The sequence below is a fragment of the Equus przewalskii genome, chromosome 25 (assembly GCF_037783145.1).
Source record: "Equus przewalskii isolate Varuska chromosome 25, EquPr2, whole genome shotgun sequence".
In the NCBI taxonomy this organism is placed as follows: Eukaryota; Metazoa; Chordata; class Mammalia; order Perissodactyla; family Equidae; genus Equus; species Equus przewalskii.
In genome coordinates this window covers 31,821,359-31,840,583 of record NC_091855.1, presented here as the reverse complement: position 1 = coordinate 31,840,583, position 19,225 = coordinate 31,821,359, and the positions used below count along the sequence as shown (strand labels likewise).

General features: G+C 38.2%; 1 protein-coding gene across 11 annotated transcripts in view; it reads left to right on the top strand.

Moving 5' to 3' along the window:
- EML5 (EMAP like 5) overlaps window positions 1-19,225 on the top strand; it is a 140,252-nt gene that overhangs the window by 78,026 nt on the left and 43,001 nt on the right. For all 11 annotated transcript variants that reach the window (XR_011532889.1, XR_011532890.1, XR_011532888.1 and 8 more), the window contains exon 21: window positions 6,193-6,334. Coding sequence is in view for 3 of the 11 variants with exons in the window: in XM_070593562.1 (XP_070449663.1) it covers window positions 6,193-6,334 (142 nt within the window). In the remaining 8 variants the exon portion in view is untranslated. The remainder of the gene's footprint in view (window positions 1-6,192; window positions 6,335-19,225) is intronic.

The following is a 19,225-nucleotide window of genomic DNA, read 5'->3' as shown; positions in this document are numbered from 1 at the left end:
GACTTTGGTGTCTTACTCTTTAATTTCAGTCATATAATATGCCTTTGAAGTAAAAAGATGATGGAGTCATAGTGTTAAACATGTTTATGATCTCTTGGAAAATATTAACACAAGTGCACTTTTGCAGAGGAATCCATAGAATTATTCAAAAACAGTTTTGTAATTTTAAGAAAATATTTCGAAGTCATAAATGACATCCTATTATTTTTTATATTTATTATGGAGTTTAAGCTTTCAAATATCTACTGTTTCCTAAACATCAGGAACAAAGCAAGGATACCAGGTCTCACTGTTATTGTCCAACACTGTGTGCGAGGTCTTAGCTAATCCAGTAAAACAAAACAATAAAAGGTGTAAGTATTGGAAACAAATGGACAAACACTCAGTATTTGAGGATATTATAGCCCTATGTCTTGAATGTTCAAGAGAATAATTTGAAAGATTAGTAGAACTAATTAAGGAGTCCTGTAAAGTGAGTAGATGCAAAGTCAACATATAAAAATCAACAGTATTTCTAAATATCAGCAAATCAGTTACAAAATATGACACAAAAATAGTACAAAGAAAACTGCAATAACCAAGAATAAAAACAGGCATACTTTGCAGATACTGTGGGTTCGGTTTCAGACCACCACAATAAAGCAAATATCGCAATGAAACAAGTCACACAATTTTTTGGTTTCCTGGTGCATATAAAAGTTATGTTTACACTATAGTCTGTTAAATGTATAATAGCATTATGTCCAAAAAAATGATGTACATACCTAATTTTTTTTTTTGGAGGAAGATTAGCCCTGCGCTAACATGTGATGCCAATCCTCCTCTTTTTGGTGAGGAAGACTAGCCCTGAGCTAACATCTGTGCCCATCTTCCTCTACTTTATATGTGGGATGCCTACCACAGCATGGGTTGCCAAGCAGTACCATATCCGCACCCAGGATCCGAACTGGCGAACCCTGCACTGCCAGAGTGGAATGTGCGAACTTAACTGCTGTGCCACTGGTCTGGCCCCATGTACATACCTAATTTAAAAATACTTGATTACTGAAAAATGCTAACCAGAGGCCAGCCCTGTGGCCTAGTAGTTACATTTGGTGCACTCCACTTTGGCAGCCTGGGTTCAGTTCCCAGGCACAGACCTACACTACTTGTCAGCCATGCTGTGGTGGTGACCCACATACAAAATAGAGGAAGACTGGCCACAGAGGTTAGCTCAGGGCCAGTCTTCCTCAGTAGTAAAAAACAAAAGCTAACCATCGTCTGAGCCTTTAGCGAGTTGTAATCTTTTTGCTGATGGAGGGTCTTGCCTCGATGTTGATGGTTGCTAACTGATCAAGGTGGTAGTTGCTGAAGGTTGGGGTGGCTGTGGCAATTTTTTAAAGCAAGGCAGAAGTGAAGTTTGTCACATTGATTGACTCTTCCTTTCACGAACAATTTCTCTGTAGCATGTGATGCAGTTTGAATAGCATTTTATCCACAGTGGAACTTCTTTCAAAATTGGAGTCAATCCTCTCAAACCCACCTCTTTATCAACTAAGTTTACTTAATATTCTAAATCCTTTGTTGTCATTTCAACAGTCTTCACAGCGTCTTGACCGGGGTTAGATTCCATCTCAGGAAACCACTTTGCTCATCCATAAGAAACAACTCCTCTTCAATTAAAGTTTTATCATAAGATTGCTGTTGCATCTTCAGGCTCCACTTCTGATTCTAGTTCTCTTGCTATTTCCACATCTGCAGTTACTTCGTTACTCAAGTCTTGAACCCCTCGAAGTCATCCATGTGGTTTGGAATCACACTCTTGTTAATGTTGATATTTTGACCTCTTTCCATGAATTGCGAATGCTCTTAATGGCATCTAGAATAGTGAATCCTTTTCAGAAGGTTTTCAATTTACTGTGCCCAAGTCCATCAGAGGAATCACTCACTACCTATGAAAGCTATAGACTTAAGAAATGTATGTCTTAAATAATGAGACTTGAGAGTCAAAATCCCTCCTTGATCCATGGGCTGAAGAATGGGTGTTGTGTTAGCGGGCATGAAAACAATATTACTTTCCTTGTACATCTCCATCAGAGCTGTTGGGTGACCAGGTGCATTGTTGATGAGCAGTCGTATTTTGAAAGGAATCCTTTTTCTGAGCAGGAGGTCTCAACAGTGGGCTTAAAATATTCAGTAAACCATGTTGTAAACAGATGTGCTGTCATCCAGCCTTTGTTGTTCCATTTATAGAGCACAGAATGAGTAGTAGCAGAATTCTTAAGGGCTCTAGGATTTTCAGAATTGTAAATGACCATTGGCTTCCACTTAAAGTCACCAGCTGTGCTACACCCTAATAAGAGAGTCATCCTGTCCTTTGAAGCTTTGAAGCCAGGCATTGACTTCTCTTTTCTAGCTATAAGAGTCCTAGATGGCATCTTTTCCCAGTATAAAGCTGTTTCATCTACATTGGAAATCTGTTGTTTAGTTAGCCACCTTCATGAATTATCTTAGCTAGATCTTTGGGATAACTTGCTTCAGCTTCTACATCAGCACTTGCTGCTTCCCCTTGCCCTTTTATGTTATGCAGATGGCTTCTTTCCTTAAATGTCAGGAACCAACCTCTGCTAACTTCAAACTTTTATTCTGCAGCTTCCTCCCCTCTCTCAGTCTTCATAGAATTGAAGAGAGTTAGGGCCTTGCTCTGGATTAGTTTTAGACTTAAGGGAATGTTGTGGCTGGTTTTCTATCCAGACCACTGAAACTTTATCCGTATCAACAATAAGGCTGTTTGGCTTTCTTATCACTCATGTGTTCACTGGAGTGGCACTTTTCATTTCCTTCAAGAACTTTTCCTTTGCTTTCACAACTTGGCTATTTGGTGCAAGAGGCCTAGCTTTTTGCCTATCTTGGTTTTTGATATGCCTTCCTCATTAAGCTTAATTATTTCTAGCTTTTGATTTAAAGAGAGATATGTGACTCTTCCTTTCACTTGAACACTTAGAGGCCATTGTAGGGTTGTTAATTGGCTTAATTTCAATATGGTTGTGTCTCAGGGAATAGGGAGACCCAGCCCCAAAGAGAAGGGGAGAGACAGGGGAACTGCTGGTTGGAGCATCAGAACACACACGTTTATTGGTTAAGTTCAATGTCTTATATGGATGCAGTTTGTGGCACCTCCAAACAATTACAGTAATAACATCAAAGATCACTGATAACAGAGCATTATTAAAAATAGAAGAATAATGAAAAAGTTTGAAATGTTGCGAGCATTACCAAAAAGTGACACAGAGACATGAAATGAGCAAATACTGTTGGAAAAATTGCACCAATAGACTTGCTTGACACAAGATTGCCACAAACCTTCAACTTTTAAAAAATACAGTATCAGGGGCCAGCCCCATGGCCAAGTGGTTAAGTTCGCATGCTTTGCTTCAGCAGCCCAGGGTTTCCCTGGTTTGGATCCTGGGCACAGACCTAGCATTGCTCCTCAAGCCATGCTTAGGCAGCATCCCACATAGCAGAGCCAGAAGGACCTATGTTCCAGGGGCGGGATTTGGAGAGAAGAAGAAGAAGGGAAAAAAAAAAGATTGGCAACAGATGCCAATCTTAATTCAAGATTAACTAAATTAATTTAATTAATTAAAGATTAGCTCAGGTGCCAATCTTAAAAAAACCAAAAAAACAGTATCTGCAAAGTGCAATAAGGCAAAGCACAATAAAACAAGGTATGCCTGTATAGCTAAAAATATGCAAGACGTGTTAAGAAAACTGTAAAATTTTACTAAAGACATAAAAGAACTAAATATATTATAAATTCAATATGATCGTAATCCAGGCTTTAATAAGATTTTTCACAAATTCTGGAAAGATTTTTAAAAAATCATCTAAAAGGGAAAATATTCAAAAATAATCAAATTTTTGAGAAACTCTCCATGCTAGAAGTAAAGATAATATAAAACTATAGTAATTAAAAGTGTGGGAATGTATGTACACAATGGAAGTACATATATGTATACACCCCAAAAAAATCTACAACAGTGTTTGTAGTAGCAGAATTCTATGGATCAGTTTTGGGAGTAGTGCCTCTTAACAATATTAAGGCTTTGGATCCTTGAACATGGGATCTTGCCATTTATTTAGACCTTCTTTAACGTTTTTCAACAGTATTTTATTATTTTACAGTGTACAAGTCTCAGTTATTTGTTAAAATAACTGACCTCATTTATTAGTTCTAATAATTTTTTAGTGGATTTTTTAGCATTTTCTATATGTAAGATCAAGTCTTCTGCAAGTAGAGATAGTTTTACTTCTCCCTTTCCAATCTGGATGCCGTTAGTTCTTTTTCTTGTGTAATTATACTGTCTGGAACCTCCAATACAATGTTGAAGAGAAGTGGTGAGAGCAGACATCCTTGGCTTGTTCCTAATTTTAGGAAGGCAGCATCCAATCTCTCACCATTAAGTATAATACTAACTGTGAATTGTTCATAGATGCCCTTTATCCACATTCCTCAATTACTCTTTTATTCCTAGTTTGTTGCATGTTTTTATCATGAAAGACTTTCATTTGTCAAATGCCTTTTCTCTGTCTATTGAGAAGATCATTTTGTTTTGTTTTTTGTTCTATTGATCTGGTGTATTACATTAATTGGTTTTCAGATTTTAAACCAACCTTGCATTCCTGGGATAAATCCCACTTGGTTGTGGTGTATAATTCTTTCTATATGTTGTTGGAATCAGTTGCTAGTATTTTGTTGAGGATTTTAGTACCCATATTTATAAGGGATATTGGTCTGTAGTTTTCTGGTGACATCTGTCTGATTTTATCATCATGGTAATACTGGCTTAAAGAAATGATTTGTGAAGAGTTCTCTCCTCTTTGATACTCTCTTTCTCTGACCACACCCAACTGTTAAACTCTGTTGATGGATGGCTGATTGCTCTATTGTTTTCAACATTTCCCTGAAGCATAAATTGCTCCACTAAACCAATTAAATTCAGTCTCCTTAAAAGCAGCAGTTCCCTAGGGTAGTGTTGGAGATTTGTTCTGACTTTAAGCAGTCTTCTCTCAACTGCCTTTGAGATTTCCCTGGTTCTCTTGGACAAACTAGCTGGCCTTGACTTTAGCCTTTATGTCCGATGATTCTATCAGTCGCCTCCCAGTTAGCTTTCATCACAACCTCTAGTGTTTCTGAGAGTACCTTTAGATTTGAACTTTTCCACACTGTGCAGTCAGTAAATAAGGTCAGTTCCTATGAGAAGAGATTAAGAGCTGTTTTATGGCTTGCTTCTCCCTCCAGGCAAAATCTCTGATCAAAGTCTCTGGTGTTGAGGGTGAGGACAATGGAGCGCTTCTTTTGGAGTGTCCCTTGCTGTAGATGCTTAATACTGGAGAGGGAAGGGAGCAGAAGCTTCAGGTCTTACTGGGTTGACGCTGAGGCCCCTGTATTCTTAGTGGCCCTGCACCCAAGGTAGAGCCCCCATTTAGGCACAGGGGGCGGGCAAAAGAAGGGAGCTCCCACCTCTCAGCAGCACTCACCAAGAATTTAGCCTCATTAGCAGGTAGCTTACGGCAGGATGAGAAATGCAGACACCTGCCCCTTTTGAGAAGATAGCCCTCTAACTACTGGCTGGAGGGAGAGAGAGAGAGAGAGCCCTGTGTTCTTGGTTACATCAGTCTGGTGAGGAGTTTCTCTGTCAATGAGTTGAGAAGAGGCAGGAAAGGAGTGGGTCTCAGTTCAAATACTGCTGACTCTCACTGTTCTTGATAATTAGCAGATTTTCCTGAGTAAATGTTTCTTCATTTGTTGTATTTCCTTAGAACTATTTCCAGAGACTTTAAATAGTTATTTAAAAAAATAATTTTCAACAGTTTCACTGGTGAGCAGGTCTGTGGAGCTTCTTACTCTCTCATGCAGGAAGTCCCTCCTGTGTGGCAATTAGTAACATTCCAGGGCAGCCAATTCCTGTTCTCTCCACCCAGTGAATGTTTTAGGATTTTAAGCTAATTTTAGTAGTAATCTGATTATATTGTAATTGTGGAGATAAAGTTGTTACAGAGGTGTTTTAAGGTGTATTCCAAACATAAAGAGAAAATTTTTATTAGATTAATCCATTAATCATTATCATATATTATCAAAGTTATCTTTAGTTGTCTTCTGAGTACACATATCTTTAGGTTAAGTTGATCTGAACTATGTTTTCTTTATAGGGACACATGGAAGGAGAGGTGTGGGGTTTGGCTACACATCCTTATCTGCCCATCTGTGCTACTGTGAGTGATGATAAAACCTTAAGAATATGGGATCTGTCTCCTAGTCATTGTATGTTAGCTGTCCGGAAATTGAAAAAGGGTAAGAGCTCTCAGACTTGAATATAGATTAAGTTGTCATAATATTCTAACCCTCACAAATGTAAGAAAGCAATAGTAGGTATATAAAAAAGACTAAATATTTATTCTATGTCCACTTGTTCACAATGCTATATTAAAAAAACTAATTATACCCAGTCTTTCCTTTATGGGACCTGCTGTGATCAAACTGAGCCAGTTTTCAACCTCGTGTTGGAAGAAAGAATGTAGGAAGAAAATAGAAGCTAAGTTTTCTACCCTTTATGATTATGGATTATGTGTAATTCAAAATCAGAAACTAAAAAAGAAGGCCTTACCTTAAAAAGGGGTGGCAGAGTTGGGGGGAGAATGAAACAGAACTGAGCACATTTGTAGGAGGCAAATGATGCTAGCCTGTCAGTGTAGAGAGACAAGGGGTGCCACTGTTGGAGCAGGGCTGTTACTATTAACCTAGGGCGGAAAGGATATTCAGAGAGCTTCAAATTTCTTAGTAAGGTCGTAGGGAGTGGTAGTTTTTAGAATGGGGATATTGTAGGAGGAGCTCTGATTGAAAAAGTTGGAAATTGTGACTGTAAGAAATGTGATGGAATCAGCGGATAAAGAAAAAGATTGTCTAGCCATCATAAGGGCCAACTTGAAGTTAGGTAACATGAATTTGTAATTCAATCAGTTAATTTATTTTTACTTCTTTCCGCTGACTTAAAAGTTACGGAGTCTATTCTCTTCTTCTAGGGGTACTGTTAAATATTTAGCGTGTACACTTAAGTAAAAATGTGAAGTTAATCACAGTCTCTAGAAACTTGAACTCCTGTCACTGTCCCTTTGTTAAAGTTATTGATGTCCAGCATTTTCATTCTCTTCTTTTTGGTGAAAACTAGAGAGAATTACCAAATTTCAGTGGTTCTGTACTTGAACTTCCAATGTGAAAGGTTACCATAAGATTCCAAAACCAGTCACACCTCTGTGTACACAGAAACCACGGTGGCAGATATTCTTTTCTTCACAAGGCCAAGTCCTGACCAAATTTGGAACATCCTTGCTATTAATACCCATCAGATTTTTTTCTTTTTTTTAATTGAGGTATAATAGACATATAGCGTTATATTAGTTTCAGGTATACAATATAATGATTCAATATCTGTATATATTGTGCAGTGATCACCACAATAAATCTAGTTAATATCCATCACTGTACAGAGTTACAAAAGTTTTTTTTTCTTGTGATGAGAACTTTTAAGATCTACTCTGTCAGGAGCTTTCAAATATGCAATACAGTATTATTAACATGGTCACCATGAGGTACATTATATCCCCATGACTTATTTATTTTATGACTGGAAGTTTATATCTTTTGACCTCTTTCACCCATTTCACTCATTCCCAGCTCCCTCCTCTGGCAACCACCAATCTGTTCTCTGTATCTACGAGCTTGGTGTTGTGTTTTATTTTTTTTGTAGGTTTCACATATAAGTGAGGTTATATGGTTTTTGTCTTTTTCTGACTGACTTATTTCACTTAGCATAATGTCCCCCTAGGTCTATCCATGTTCATCCTTTTTTACAGCTATTTGAATGATATTCCATTGTCTATATATACCAGATTTTCTTTATCCATTCATTGATCAGTGGACACTGAGGTTGTTTCCATGTCCTGGCTATTGTAAATAATGCTGCAGTGAACATGAGGGTGCGTATATCTTTTCCAGTTAGTGTTTTTGTTTTCTTTGGATAAATACCCAGGAGTGGAAGTGCTGGATTATATGGTAGTTCTGTTTTTAATTTTTTGAGGATCTCTGGGTTTTTTTAACCCCCCTTCAGTTGGACATCATTGTTGTTTTATGCAGTCAGTGTTTACTTAGATTTATCTATGTGTCTATACATTTCTTTGTTCACCTTTTTTTCTTATATCTCAGACTTTTTTTCTATCGTCATTTTCCTTCTTCCTAAAATACAGTCTTAGGATATCTTTAATAAAGATTTGTTGGAAATTCCCAGTTTCTTTTGTCGGAACCAGTGGCATACTAAGAACAGAGTGGTGGGGATGGTCTGTTGTTTTATCAGTAGCAGAATTGTTTTATCACTGACATTGCAGTTCTTAAAAAGCAAACTAATTTTTATTCAGTTTTATTATTGTTTTAAATTCTCAATAGGAAGTGTATTGCCCTCAGGGTGAGCTGTTACCGCCACCCTGCCCTTGGTATGCTGTGCTGCTAGTCTGAAGGTGTTTGGATTTTTTACTTTCATTCTTGAATGCTAATTTAACTGCTTCTGGAGTTCCTGGTTGAGAGCTATTCTTCCTCTGGTTTCCCGTGTTCTCTTTTACTTTGTTTTGCAGTTCTGTAGTTTAATAAAATCAGGCATAGTGTTTGGTTTATTTTAATTTATTCTGTTTAAGATTTTGTTGTGCTTCCTGAATCTGTGAATTTATTTCTTGTATCAGTCCTGAAAAATTGTCTGCCAGTATTACTGGCTCCTTCTAGGACCAGATCTTTGTATTAGGTTTTAAAGAAAAGTCATGATTCTATATTTTTATTCTTCTGTAGTCACTGTTATGTTTCTTTCTGTCATCATTGATTCAAGAGGAAAACAGGTGAATTTTTATATTTTCAAAGGGATATGTATGATTTTATACTGGTTGACTTACTTAAAATTACTGAAGTCATAATGGTTTAAATATTATGAAGCACAATTATCTCTTTCAAACATTCAGTAAGAGAATAATATTTTCTTCAACAAATGAATATACAAGTGTTATGGCCTGAGGCTTAACATTTTATAAAAATAAGCTGTTATAGTTAATGTAGACTATTATATGAGAATTTTACCAAATAATTCAGTTTTATGATAACTAGTTATAGAATAATCAGAAGTATAAATATGCAATATGAATTAATGTCCATATTTTTAGTGTCTGTAGAGTAAATATTTCCTAAATATTTGCCAGCCTTTTGTCCTTTTCTGTATAATGGTATCGTAGAAAGTTCTCATTAGAAACTTGTATCCCTTGGCTTTAGCTTTTAATTATGATCAAATCTGGATTTTTAATGGGCTTTTTGTTTTTTAATTCTACACTTTTATTCCATGTCTTGGCTCTTTTCACATTTTCTGTCTTGCTGTGCAGCATTCTTAAGATCATTATTCTGGTTCTTAATTCTGTTTCACATGTGCTGTTTAACCTACCCATTAGGTATTTAATTTTCGTAAGTCTCGTTTTTAGAAATTCTATTTGTTTTCTTTTCAAATTTGCCTTAGACTTTTTTTTATAACATATTATTCCTTATGTTTTAGATTTCCTCTTTTATGTCTTTAATTCTAACTGTACTTATCAGATAAAGAATATGAAATCAAGTTATGTGACATCTTTGGGGATCTGTCTCTACTGTGTTTTTCTTTCTGGGGTTTTCTGGTTATTTTCCTGCTTGTTCCCTCCTGGTGGTCCATTTTCTTGTGTGCTTAAAAATTTGGATTGTACGGTCATGCTTGTTTGGGCTTTCTTTGCTTGTGAGAATCCTCTCAGGTCTGAATTGAAGGTGTGTTCTTCCAAAGAGATTTTGTGTTTCCTGATGTCTTTCTTTACTGCCAGGCACATTTTTAAAAAGTCTCTTCTTCCTTTGAGACATGATTGTAATACTAGAACAAAATGATGATATAGGTGTTTGAAAGTTTTTTGCAAAAAAAAAAAATTGTGTATAATTAAATATCTATTTTATATCTTAAGGTATTTATAAGTCAAAAGAAAAGTTAAAAAGTAAAAATCAGTGAAGCTAAATAGTATATTTAAATACAAAATTTGTAAACATAAATAAGTAAAAATAAATTACAAAAATATATGTATAACTACATTATTTTAATTATTGATAAGTTGTTAAAAAATAAATGCTTCATAAAATGAAGAAAGTTTCAGCATGAAAAATTGAAAACGAAATAATCTTTCTTTTTAAAGCAGTCTTAAAAAGCAAACTTTTGATTAATGGTATTATCATTGAGTTGCAAAAGTAATTAATTTTGTGCAGATTTTCCCAGATGTCCAAAAGGCCCTTACTGACTACGCTATACAGTAGTCTGAGTAAGATGAAAAGATAAATACAATTCAGTTCTAAATTTCCGCTCCTTCATCATATAATACTCTCTCTTGTTTGATAGCTTTGAGGATGTCTTTTTGAATAACTTATTTTTTATAGGGACTATAGCCCTTTTATTCATAGTGAGCTTTAATGTTTTTTTCATAGAAAGCATTTCAGTTTTCAATGTCTTTAGATTTGTGATTTATAGAAGGAAATCCTAACTCATTATTATCATGTCTAATGTGGGTTGAATTCTGTCCCTCAAAAAGATATGTGAAAGTCCTAACCCGTAGTACCTGTGCATGTGACCTTATTTGGAAATAGGTCCAGATGTAATCAAGTTAATAGGAGATACTGGATTAGGATGGGCTGTAAATCTCTAATGCCTGGTGTCCTTATAAGAAGGCTATGTGAACATATAGGATCACAGACACAGGGAGAATGCAATATGATGACAGAAGCAGAAAGTGAGGTAAATCAAGGAGCACCAAGGATTGCTGGCAACCACCAGAAGCTAGGGAGAGACAAGAAAGGATTCTGCCCTAGAACTTTCAGAGGGTCATGGCCCTGCCAACACCTTGATTTCCGGCTTCTATTCTCCAGAACTGTGAGAGAATAGATTTCTGTTGTTTTAAGTCACCCAGTTTGTAGTAATTTGTTATGACAGCTCTAGGAAGCTAGTAGTGTTCACATTCGACTTGTACAGGAAGTCTTTGAACTAGACTAGGAATTACTCTCACAGTCGAAGCTTTGCTTAGTTGACTATTCTCTCCATAAAACTTGACAGAAGAAAATAAAACATGATTTATATAACGTATGTTCAATTAAGAAATGTATTGCAGTATATCTGCAGGCATCTCTGGATGCCTCAAGATACTAATGTTTCAGATTATTTTTAAATTTGGAAATAACGGTATTACTGATATTTTGGAACTTAAAATTGGCATAGAATTTGAAAACCAGTGCCGTATGAATACAATGAATGTATAGCCTTTCAAGAATTCCACTTTTATCCAGGAGGACCAGGCGCAAGACTAGTCTCCTCTGCGGTCAGGGCAGATGTGCCTTTATCTTATTACTCTATTTTTCTCCTACCATTTTTTTTTAATCCCTGGGGAGTTTCTCTTAGTTTTTAATGAGCTCAGCTATGTATTTTAAAGATGTTTGTTATGTTAATCTTTGCTTAAACTCAACTTTGCACCTGCTCTTTGCCCAACTCCTGGCTAAGGTTGAGTAAAACGTGCAGCTGTGATGCTTGGTCTCAGTACCTTTCTGGTTCTCTGTTCTCCATTGTAGCAGAACTTGATATGGTGGGCTCACTTCTCTGTGTTTTCACATGACAGTTGCTTCACAAACCACTCCAGTTAGGCTTTTATTTCTATTGGTCCGTTGAACCTGCTGCTAATCTCTGGTCAGCTCTTGGTCCTCACCTTACTCACCTCAGAGTAGTTTTTGACATAATTGATCATTCCTTCTTTTTTGAAATTCTTTCTTCACTTGACTCTGGAACCCATGCATGTCTTTTTTTTTTCCCCCTCTACTGGCTTCTTTTTTTCTATTCCCTTTGCTGGCCCTGCCTCTTCTTCCTGCTCTCTACATATAGAAATGCTCCAGGGTTCTCTCCCTGGCCTTCCTTTTTTCATATGTACACCGTCACTGTAGATGATTATATTAGTCACTGTCCAGTCAGAAGACAGAGACTATACTAGTCATTTGATCAGGGAACATTTAATAAAAAGAATTGTTAACTAGTAAAGCATGGTTTCCTGCTGAAAAGGCTATAGCAGTAGCCACCATAGAAAGCAACTACTAGGTTTCCTTAGCTGAGGGAGAGTGAACAAAGAAAGAACTTAAAGGAGACTCAGACCTGTTTGGAAAGGGTGTGGCTGGCTGAACGCTCAGTCTGTCAGTGGTGAAGAAGCTTGCCAGAGGCTGCAGGCCTCAGTGCAACAGTGAGAGTGGTCACTGGGTGAAGGAAAAGCTTGCCAGAGGTTGCAGGCCAGAGCTGAATGGCAGGACCACTGCTTGGAGAAGAACTTAACCAGGGCAAAGGTTGTTGAACTGTGAGGACTGCTGCTGTGTGGGTGGGGCATCTTGCTGGAGGCTGCAAATCACAGCTGAATCATTAGCGCCGTTACTGTGTTGGTGGGAAAACTTGCTAGAGGACTCAGTGGAGGCTGCCACTGTGGGGAATGCAGCCAGACCCCCTGCATGCCAGTGCCCTGCCTCTGTAGGTAAAATCGAGTACTGGAAGAAGGGAGGAGAGTTCCTTTCTCCTGCTTTGGACTTGTAGTGTCTCTACAGCACCTTCTATTGGCAAAACTTGGATCAGTCAGCTGGTAGAAGAGAAAAATCTTCTATAAGGCCCAAAGAATGGTACATTTGGAACAAGACATTAATAACCTATTTGTCTAATCAGCATCCATATTCATCTTTTGTACAGACGTTTGAAGTTCAGTATAACCACAGACCTAACCTTATGTTTATGTTCTACCCAAAAAGTTTTTACCCAAAGAGATGCAGCTACCCTTGGTACAGATGAAGAAATTCTCATCCTCTACCCAAAGGGAAAAGACACACAATCCCAACAGTCATTGTATCCGTTGCTGACTATATTAATTACTTTCCAATTCAGTCACAGTCTTACTGAATATTCTGTTACCTTAGGAGTAAATTATAAAGTTAACCTCCAACAAACTGTATAAAATATTCAGGAGAAAAAGGGGAGAGAAGAAGTAAATAGTTTATATATACACATTACAAGCATTTATGTATAGTCCATTTCTGTAGCTGGTTATAGGCTGTGGTTGGTATCTTTGACTTTCTGTCTTGGATGGGGATGGAACTATGCATTCCATACTTCCTTTGCCCTTAGCCAGACCCTCAGGTGATGGGAGTTACTTTACTCATGGGGTGACCCAAACCTTCATTACTGAGGGATGTGAAATCTCACTCTCTCTGCCTCTTTTTTTTCTCCTTGTTGCTGTTGTTTTTCATTAAGCTTTACCATTGGTCATGGAGGGACAAAGAGGCATCCCAGTGAATCCCCTGGGTTCCAGATGTAGTCCGCTGTGCCCTAATTGTGTAGCAGTAACTCAATTTCCCCTTCGTAATCAGGATCCATCACTCCAGCCAGAAGTGTAACAATCCTTTCCTTTGCCTGTTGGTTCATTGGCCTGAGGAGCCCAACATGACCAGGTGACAGTCTCATCTTTCAGTTCAGTGGAAACATTATGTCCCCTGCTGAAAGCATTCTCCTTGCTCTTAGGACCTAAGACTAAATCAGCAGAACTCAGAGTTGCGAGGATGTAAAACAAAATTGTACAAGTTGGTTATTAGATATAATAGTCAAAAGAAACACTCCCACTTCTACCTCTTGATTTCTAGACCCACGTATTCTGGCTGTGAGGTAGACAGCACCATATAGTGGTCTGTGAGTCAAAGCATATACTGCATCCTGTAAGACAAAACTGCAAAACCCTGAAAGACTGCAGTTTTGAGATTGAAGGATTCCAGGCCAACTGTGTTCATGCAAATTACTCGTAATTTTCAGATCCATTCAAACCTAGTCTTTTATATACCAGTTTTTTTTTTATTTAATTTTTTAAAAAATTTTTCCTCCTTCTCCCCAGTGCATAGTTGTGTATTTTAGTTGTGGGTCCTTCTAGTTGTGGCATGTGGGACACCACCTCAGCATGGCTTGATGAGCAGTGCTAGGTCCACACCCAGGATCCGAACTGGCAAAACCCTGGACTGCCAAAGCAGAGTGCACGAACTTAATCACTCAGCCACAGGGCCGGCTCCTATATACCAGTCTTTTATATACCATTTCCACTTGATGATAGATTGCTGTTGTGCACATGTAATCTATGGCTGGATTGGTCATGTAACTTTGAGTTCATGATAGGAAGCTCAGGATACATATTCACCTAATATCCCATGATTAGGCATTTATTCTCTAACAAGGCCTAGTAGCAAACCAGAAGCTGCTTCTCAAAAGGAAAATGGTTATCTGTAAAGGAGGGCATGGATTTTCTTCCAAATCTGAGAGATCTGCAGTATGATTCTCCTTTGGTAGTTTTCCAGAGGCTCCATCTTTAAAGCATCCCTCTTTACCACAGACACACACTTTAGTATCATTGGATCTGCTGGATCATTAAGTCCCAAGTGGAAAATCACCTTGCCCTCTCTTTTTCTCGTCCCCACTGGAATCTAGAAGCCTTATAAGTGACTTGACAGATGGGTAGAAGCAGCTCATTCAAATGTAGTATATGTTGCTTCCAAAAAGGCCTACCAAACATTTTTCTCCTTTTGTTTGTGGTAGGTGATGGGAGGTACAGCAGCTTGTCTTTTATCTTGGAGGGAATATCTTGACATACTCCAAATCAGAAACTTCACTGAGATGGCAGGTCCCTGAATTTTTGTGGGGATTATCTGCCACTCTCTTGATTCACTTATGTCTTACTAAGGCATCTAAAGTACTTGTTGCTTCCTGCTCCTCAGATCAATTCAGCATAATATCATCAATGTAGTGGACCATTGTGATGTTTTGTGGAATGTCAAGACGATCAGGATCTCTGTGGACTATATTATGGCAAAAGAACAGGAGAGTTGAAATAGCCCTGAGGCAAGGCTTTGAAGGTGTACACAGATGCATGCCAGGTAAAAGCAAATGCTTCTGGTGGTCCTTACAAATTGAAGTGGAAAAAAAAAGCATTAACCAGGACAATAGCTGCATGCAAAATGCTAGGGGCTCTGTTAATTTGTTCTAGTAAAGAACTGGAAGAGTAGCTTCAATAGGAGTCATACCTGATTAAATTTATTATCCATAGTTATTATTTAAAATCCATCTGATTTCAGCACAGACCAAACAGGCAAGTTTAAATGATGATGTGATAGTCATTCTCACCCGTGCATATTTCAAGTCTTTGGTAGTATCACTGATTTTTGCAATTCTCAGGCTTGTGGTTTTGCTTCTGGTTTATTGTCTTAGTAGAGAGAGGAATTTCCAGGGGTTTTCCCTTCGTTCTTCCTGTCATAATGACCCTTACCCCACGGGTCAGGGAGCCAGCACAGAGAATTCTACCAGTTGCTAAGCATATCTATTCAAATTCAGGAATTGGGTGGGGTCCACAGACCACCTGGGTCCACTGTGATTCAAACTTGACTAAAACTCTATCACATGATCACCGTCAGGTCCCACTTTTACTGGTGCACAACAGCAGCATTTTGTGTTCTCAAGAATTAGTATCAATTCTAGAGCTTATGTCTGGTAATTCCTCAAAGTTTGGATATTTCCTTTTCTCAGTCACAGTCATTCCAATAAGTGGCCATGGATCTTTGGAGGAAGATTTACATTATATACTTGTGGCAATGCTACAAGGTCCTTCCTCAAAGGGACCTGCCTTTCCTCTTAAGTCAAGGGGGTCTGAGTGTGTGAATTGGCTTAGGTCTGAAAACTGGTTGAGAATCTGTGACTCTCCACTCTGGTGATTTAAGTTAGATTTTTTTAGCCACCACGTCTGGTATTTTTCTGTTATTCCTGGAGATATCCTGATTAATTAGCCACCAACAGAAATCCTCACAGGCCAAAACATTCTGATTATTAGTACATCCTTGCTGCCCTTTTTGGTAAAAGAATCTACCTTGTCTTTGGTGATTAAGTGATGCTACAGCAAGGAGCCCATATTAATGGGAACATTTCCCATTGCTTACCTACATAGGAGAATAGCCACAGAGGTTTTCAAGGATGCAGATGCTACCCTTAATTAACGTATTTCTCAATGCTTTTGTGAAGGGACTATTTTCTAGACTTTTGGGGGGTGGGTGGGTGTGCAGGTTGCATGTGAAAAATCTACTTCAATATTCTTGCCTTCCTAAGCTTTTAGATTCCTTTCTCTACATCAGGGGTCAGCCCTTGGATCAAATCCAGCCTAGCTCCTGATATTTTAAATGAAGTTTTATTGGAACACAGTCATGCCCATTCACTTATATATTGTCTAGGTTGGTTTTTGCATTATAGTAGAGAGTTGATTAGTTGAGACAGACCATATGGCCTGCAAAGCTGAAAATATTTACTATTTGGTCCTTTAAGAAAATGTTTGCCAACTTTTTGCCCTAGAGCAAGTTTGCCCTAGAGCATGTTGAGATTTGATCCAAGTTAGGGGTCTAGTGACAACAGAGGAATAGTTGTCATAGTTCTTCAGAAGGTTAAGCATCCCTTTGCGAGGCATCTGCTGCAGATTGTCATTCTTCTCAGACACAGGGGAGCAGGTTATTTGCACTGGCCGGTGAGACTCAGAATAACACAGAAATTTAAGATTCTCAGTTTTGTCTGAGTCCAACCAGATGCTCCCATTCCAAGTTTCAGAGTTCCCTTCCTTGCCAATAAATGCCCTAACTTTCACATAAGAAACTTGGTGAGGCTATGAATTCAATTGACATTGTAAATTTGCAACCTATACAGTTAAATTTTGTGTTTAATTTTCAGCGATATCAGCCCCATCAAAGATTCTTTTAGGTTTGCCACAGAAGCTCTCCCTGCTCAGACTGTGACTTGTGCTGAAAGTTTAAGGACCTGAGCTTGACGCTTCTTTCTGTAAAGGCTCCGTGCACTCAGTGGAATCTATTGCACAACACAGTCTTTGTGTCATCATCGTTTTTGTAATGATCAGGGGCAGCAGCCCCTTGGACTCCCAGGGCACGCACTTCAGTATATACTTCGCTACAATCAACCTCAGGAGATAACTTGATTAATTGTCATGCCAATGGATACCTTGCATTACTGGCATCCCATTTCCCACTGGCAAGGGCTCAGCACTGTGCTTAAGCCCAAAGGCATGACTAACCAATTCCAAAAATCCCATCTTTACTGGTCTGTCTGCTGTGACCATTTCAATACCAATTCTATATCAATCAGCAGACAGAAACCACCCCAGTAATTTGAACAGGGAAAATTTAATAAGAAGTGTCAACTAATAAATGATGGTTAACTACTAAAAGGAGTAAAAGAGCATTCTAAGGTGTATAGATGTAGCAACTGCAGAAAGCAGTGACCACCCATAGGGCTAATGGACAGTGAACAAGGAGTAAACTTAGTGGATGGACGCTTGCCCTCTTCCCCCAGGCTGAGATTCACATCTCTTGGAAAGGGTGTGGGTGCCACAGGAACACAACCTGCCAGTGGAAAAGAAACTGGTCAGAGGACTGATCTAGGAAATCCTCTGCTATGGTGGCATAGAAACTCCCCCATCCCCTCCCTGACCACACCCCTTACCTCCTCATTGGTCACTAGCTCCAGCACACCAGAAGGAAGAAAAATCCCTTCCTTTTAGTTTAACCTTCAGGGGTCCTCTAGCACCCTCTATTGGCCAAAATCAAATCAGCTGGCAAAGGAAAAAGGTCTAACAGGGTCTGGCTCACATAGCAGGAAAAAGAGGGGTGGATTTGGAGGTGAGACATAATAAATTAATAACAAGCTCTTAACCAGTTTCTTAACTATAACTACTATCTGTATGCTACTGTCTCCTATATTTATATCTCTAGCCTATTCTCCCTTCAGCTCCAGAGAAGTATTAAATTATCAGACTGGCTCCTTGATGTCTTCACTTGAATTTCTCATAGGCATCCTTAACTTAATGGGTACAAAACTAAACACTTGTACCATCTCAGTAAATGGCATCACCATTCAAACAAAAGCATAGCCCTGACACTTATCTTTTTCCCTTACTCCACTTGCAATTCATCAAAGTCCTGCCAGCTCTATCTTCAAAATATATCCAGATCCTACCATTTCTCATCACCTTTGCTGCTGCCACTCTGCTCCAGGTCATTGTCATCTCTTGACTCTTATAAATCTCAGAAATAATACCCTAATTTCTTCATTACCAATATGTGCTTCATAATTAAATGACTACTTGTTCTCAATTCATTCTGTAATTTTTCATTCTGTAACAGCTGTACCCCATCTTCCCTCTCTGAAGTCTGTGCAAGACTCCAAAAGCCTTAGGGTGGATTGGTTGGTTGTTTCCGTCTTCTCCCTAAAGCTCCCCAGTACATAGTTGTGTATTCTAGTTCTGGGTCCTTCTAGTTGTGACATGTGGGATGCCGCCTCAGCACTCCCTGATGAGTGGTGCCATGTCCGCGCCCAGGAGCCGAACTGAGGAAACCCTGGGCTGCCAAAGTGGAGCATGTGAACTTAACCACTCAGCCACGGGCCCGGCCCCAGCCTTAGGGTATTTGAAAATGCCTGCTGCATCCCTTGCTGTCAGAGTAAGCCCATATTTTGTGTTTGCCAATGCAGCATTAACCCTTATTTTTTAATATTAATTATATTAATGTCATTATTTCTTCATGTGCAGTTTTGAAACATGTATGGATGGATCTTTTTACCTCAAACTATTAATTGCCTGTCAGATTTTTTTAAAATTTGAAAGCGTTTTTATAGAAATGACCTTTTTTCTTAAATTTCTGATTTGTTGGATAGAAACTACAAAGGTGGCAACCCCCTAAAAAGAAATTTTTCACATATGTCATTGGCTTTTTGTGTCAGTTAAAATCTTTCGTTCTTTTTCATCAACTTAATTTCTTTTAAGGTAAATATCAGTACTTTTGTTACATTCAGAAGAGGGAATGATTTGTATTAATTATTGCTTAGAATTCCATACGACTAATTTCAGTAGAAAACTTTATTATCTGGATCCCTTGACTCCGTATTAATATTGATTTGAGGCCATAATAAATAAGGAATCCCTTTGAAATTGAAGGTTCTTTAAGCACGTACTTTTTTTGTTTTTTTTTAACTTTTTATTAAGATTATGATAGTTTACAACA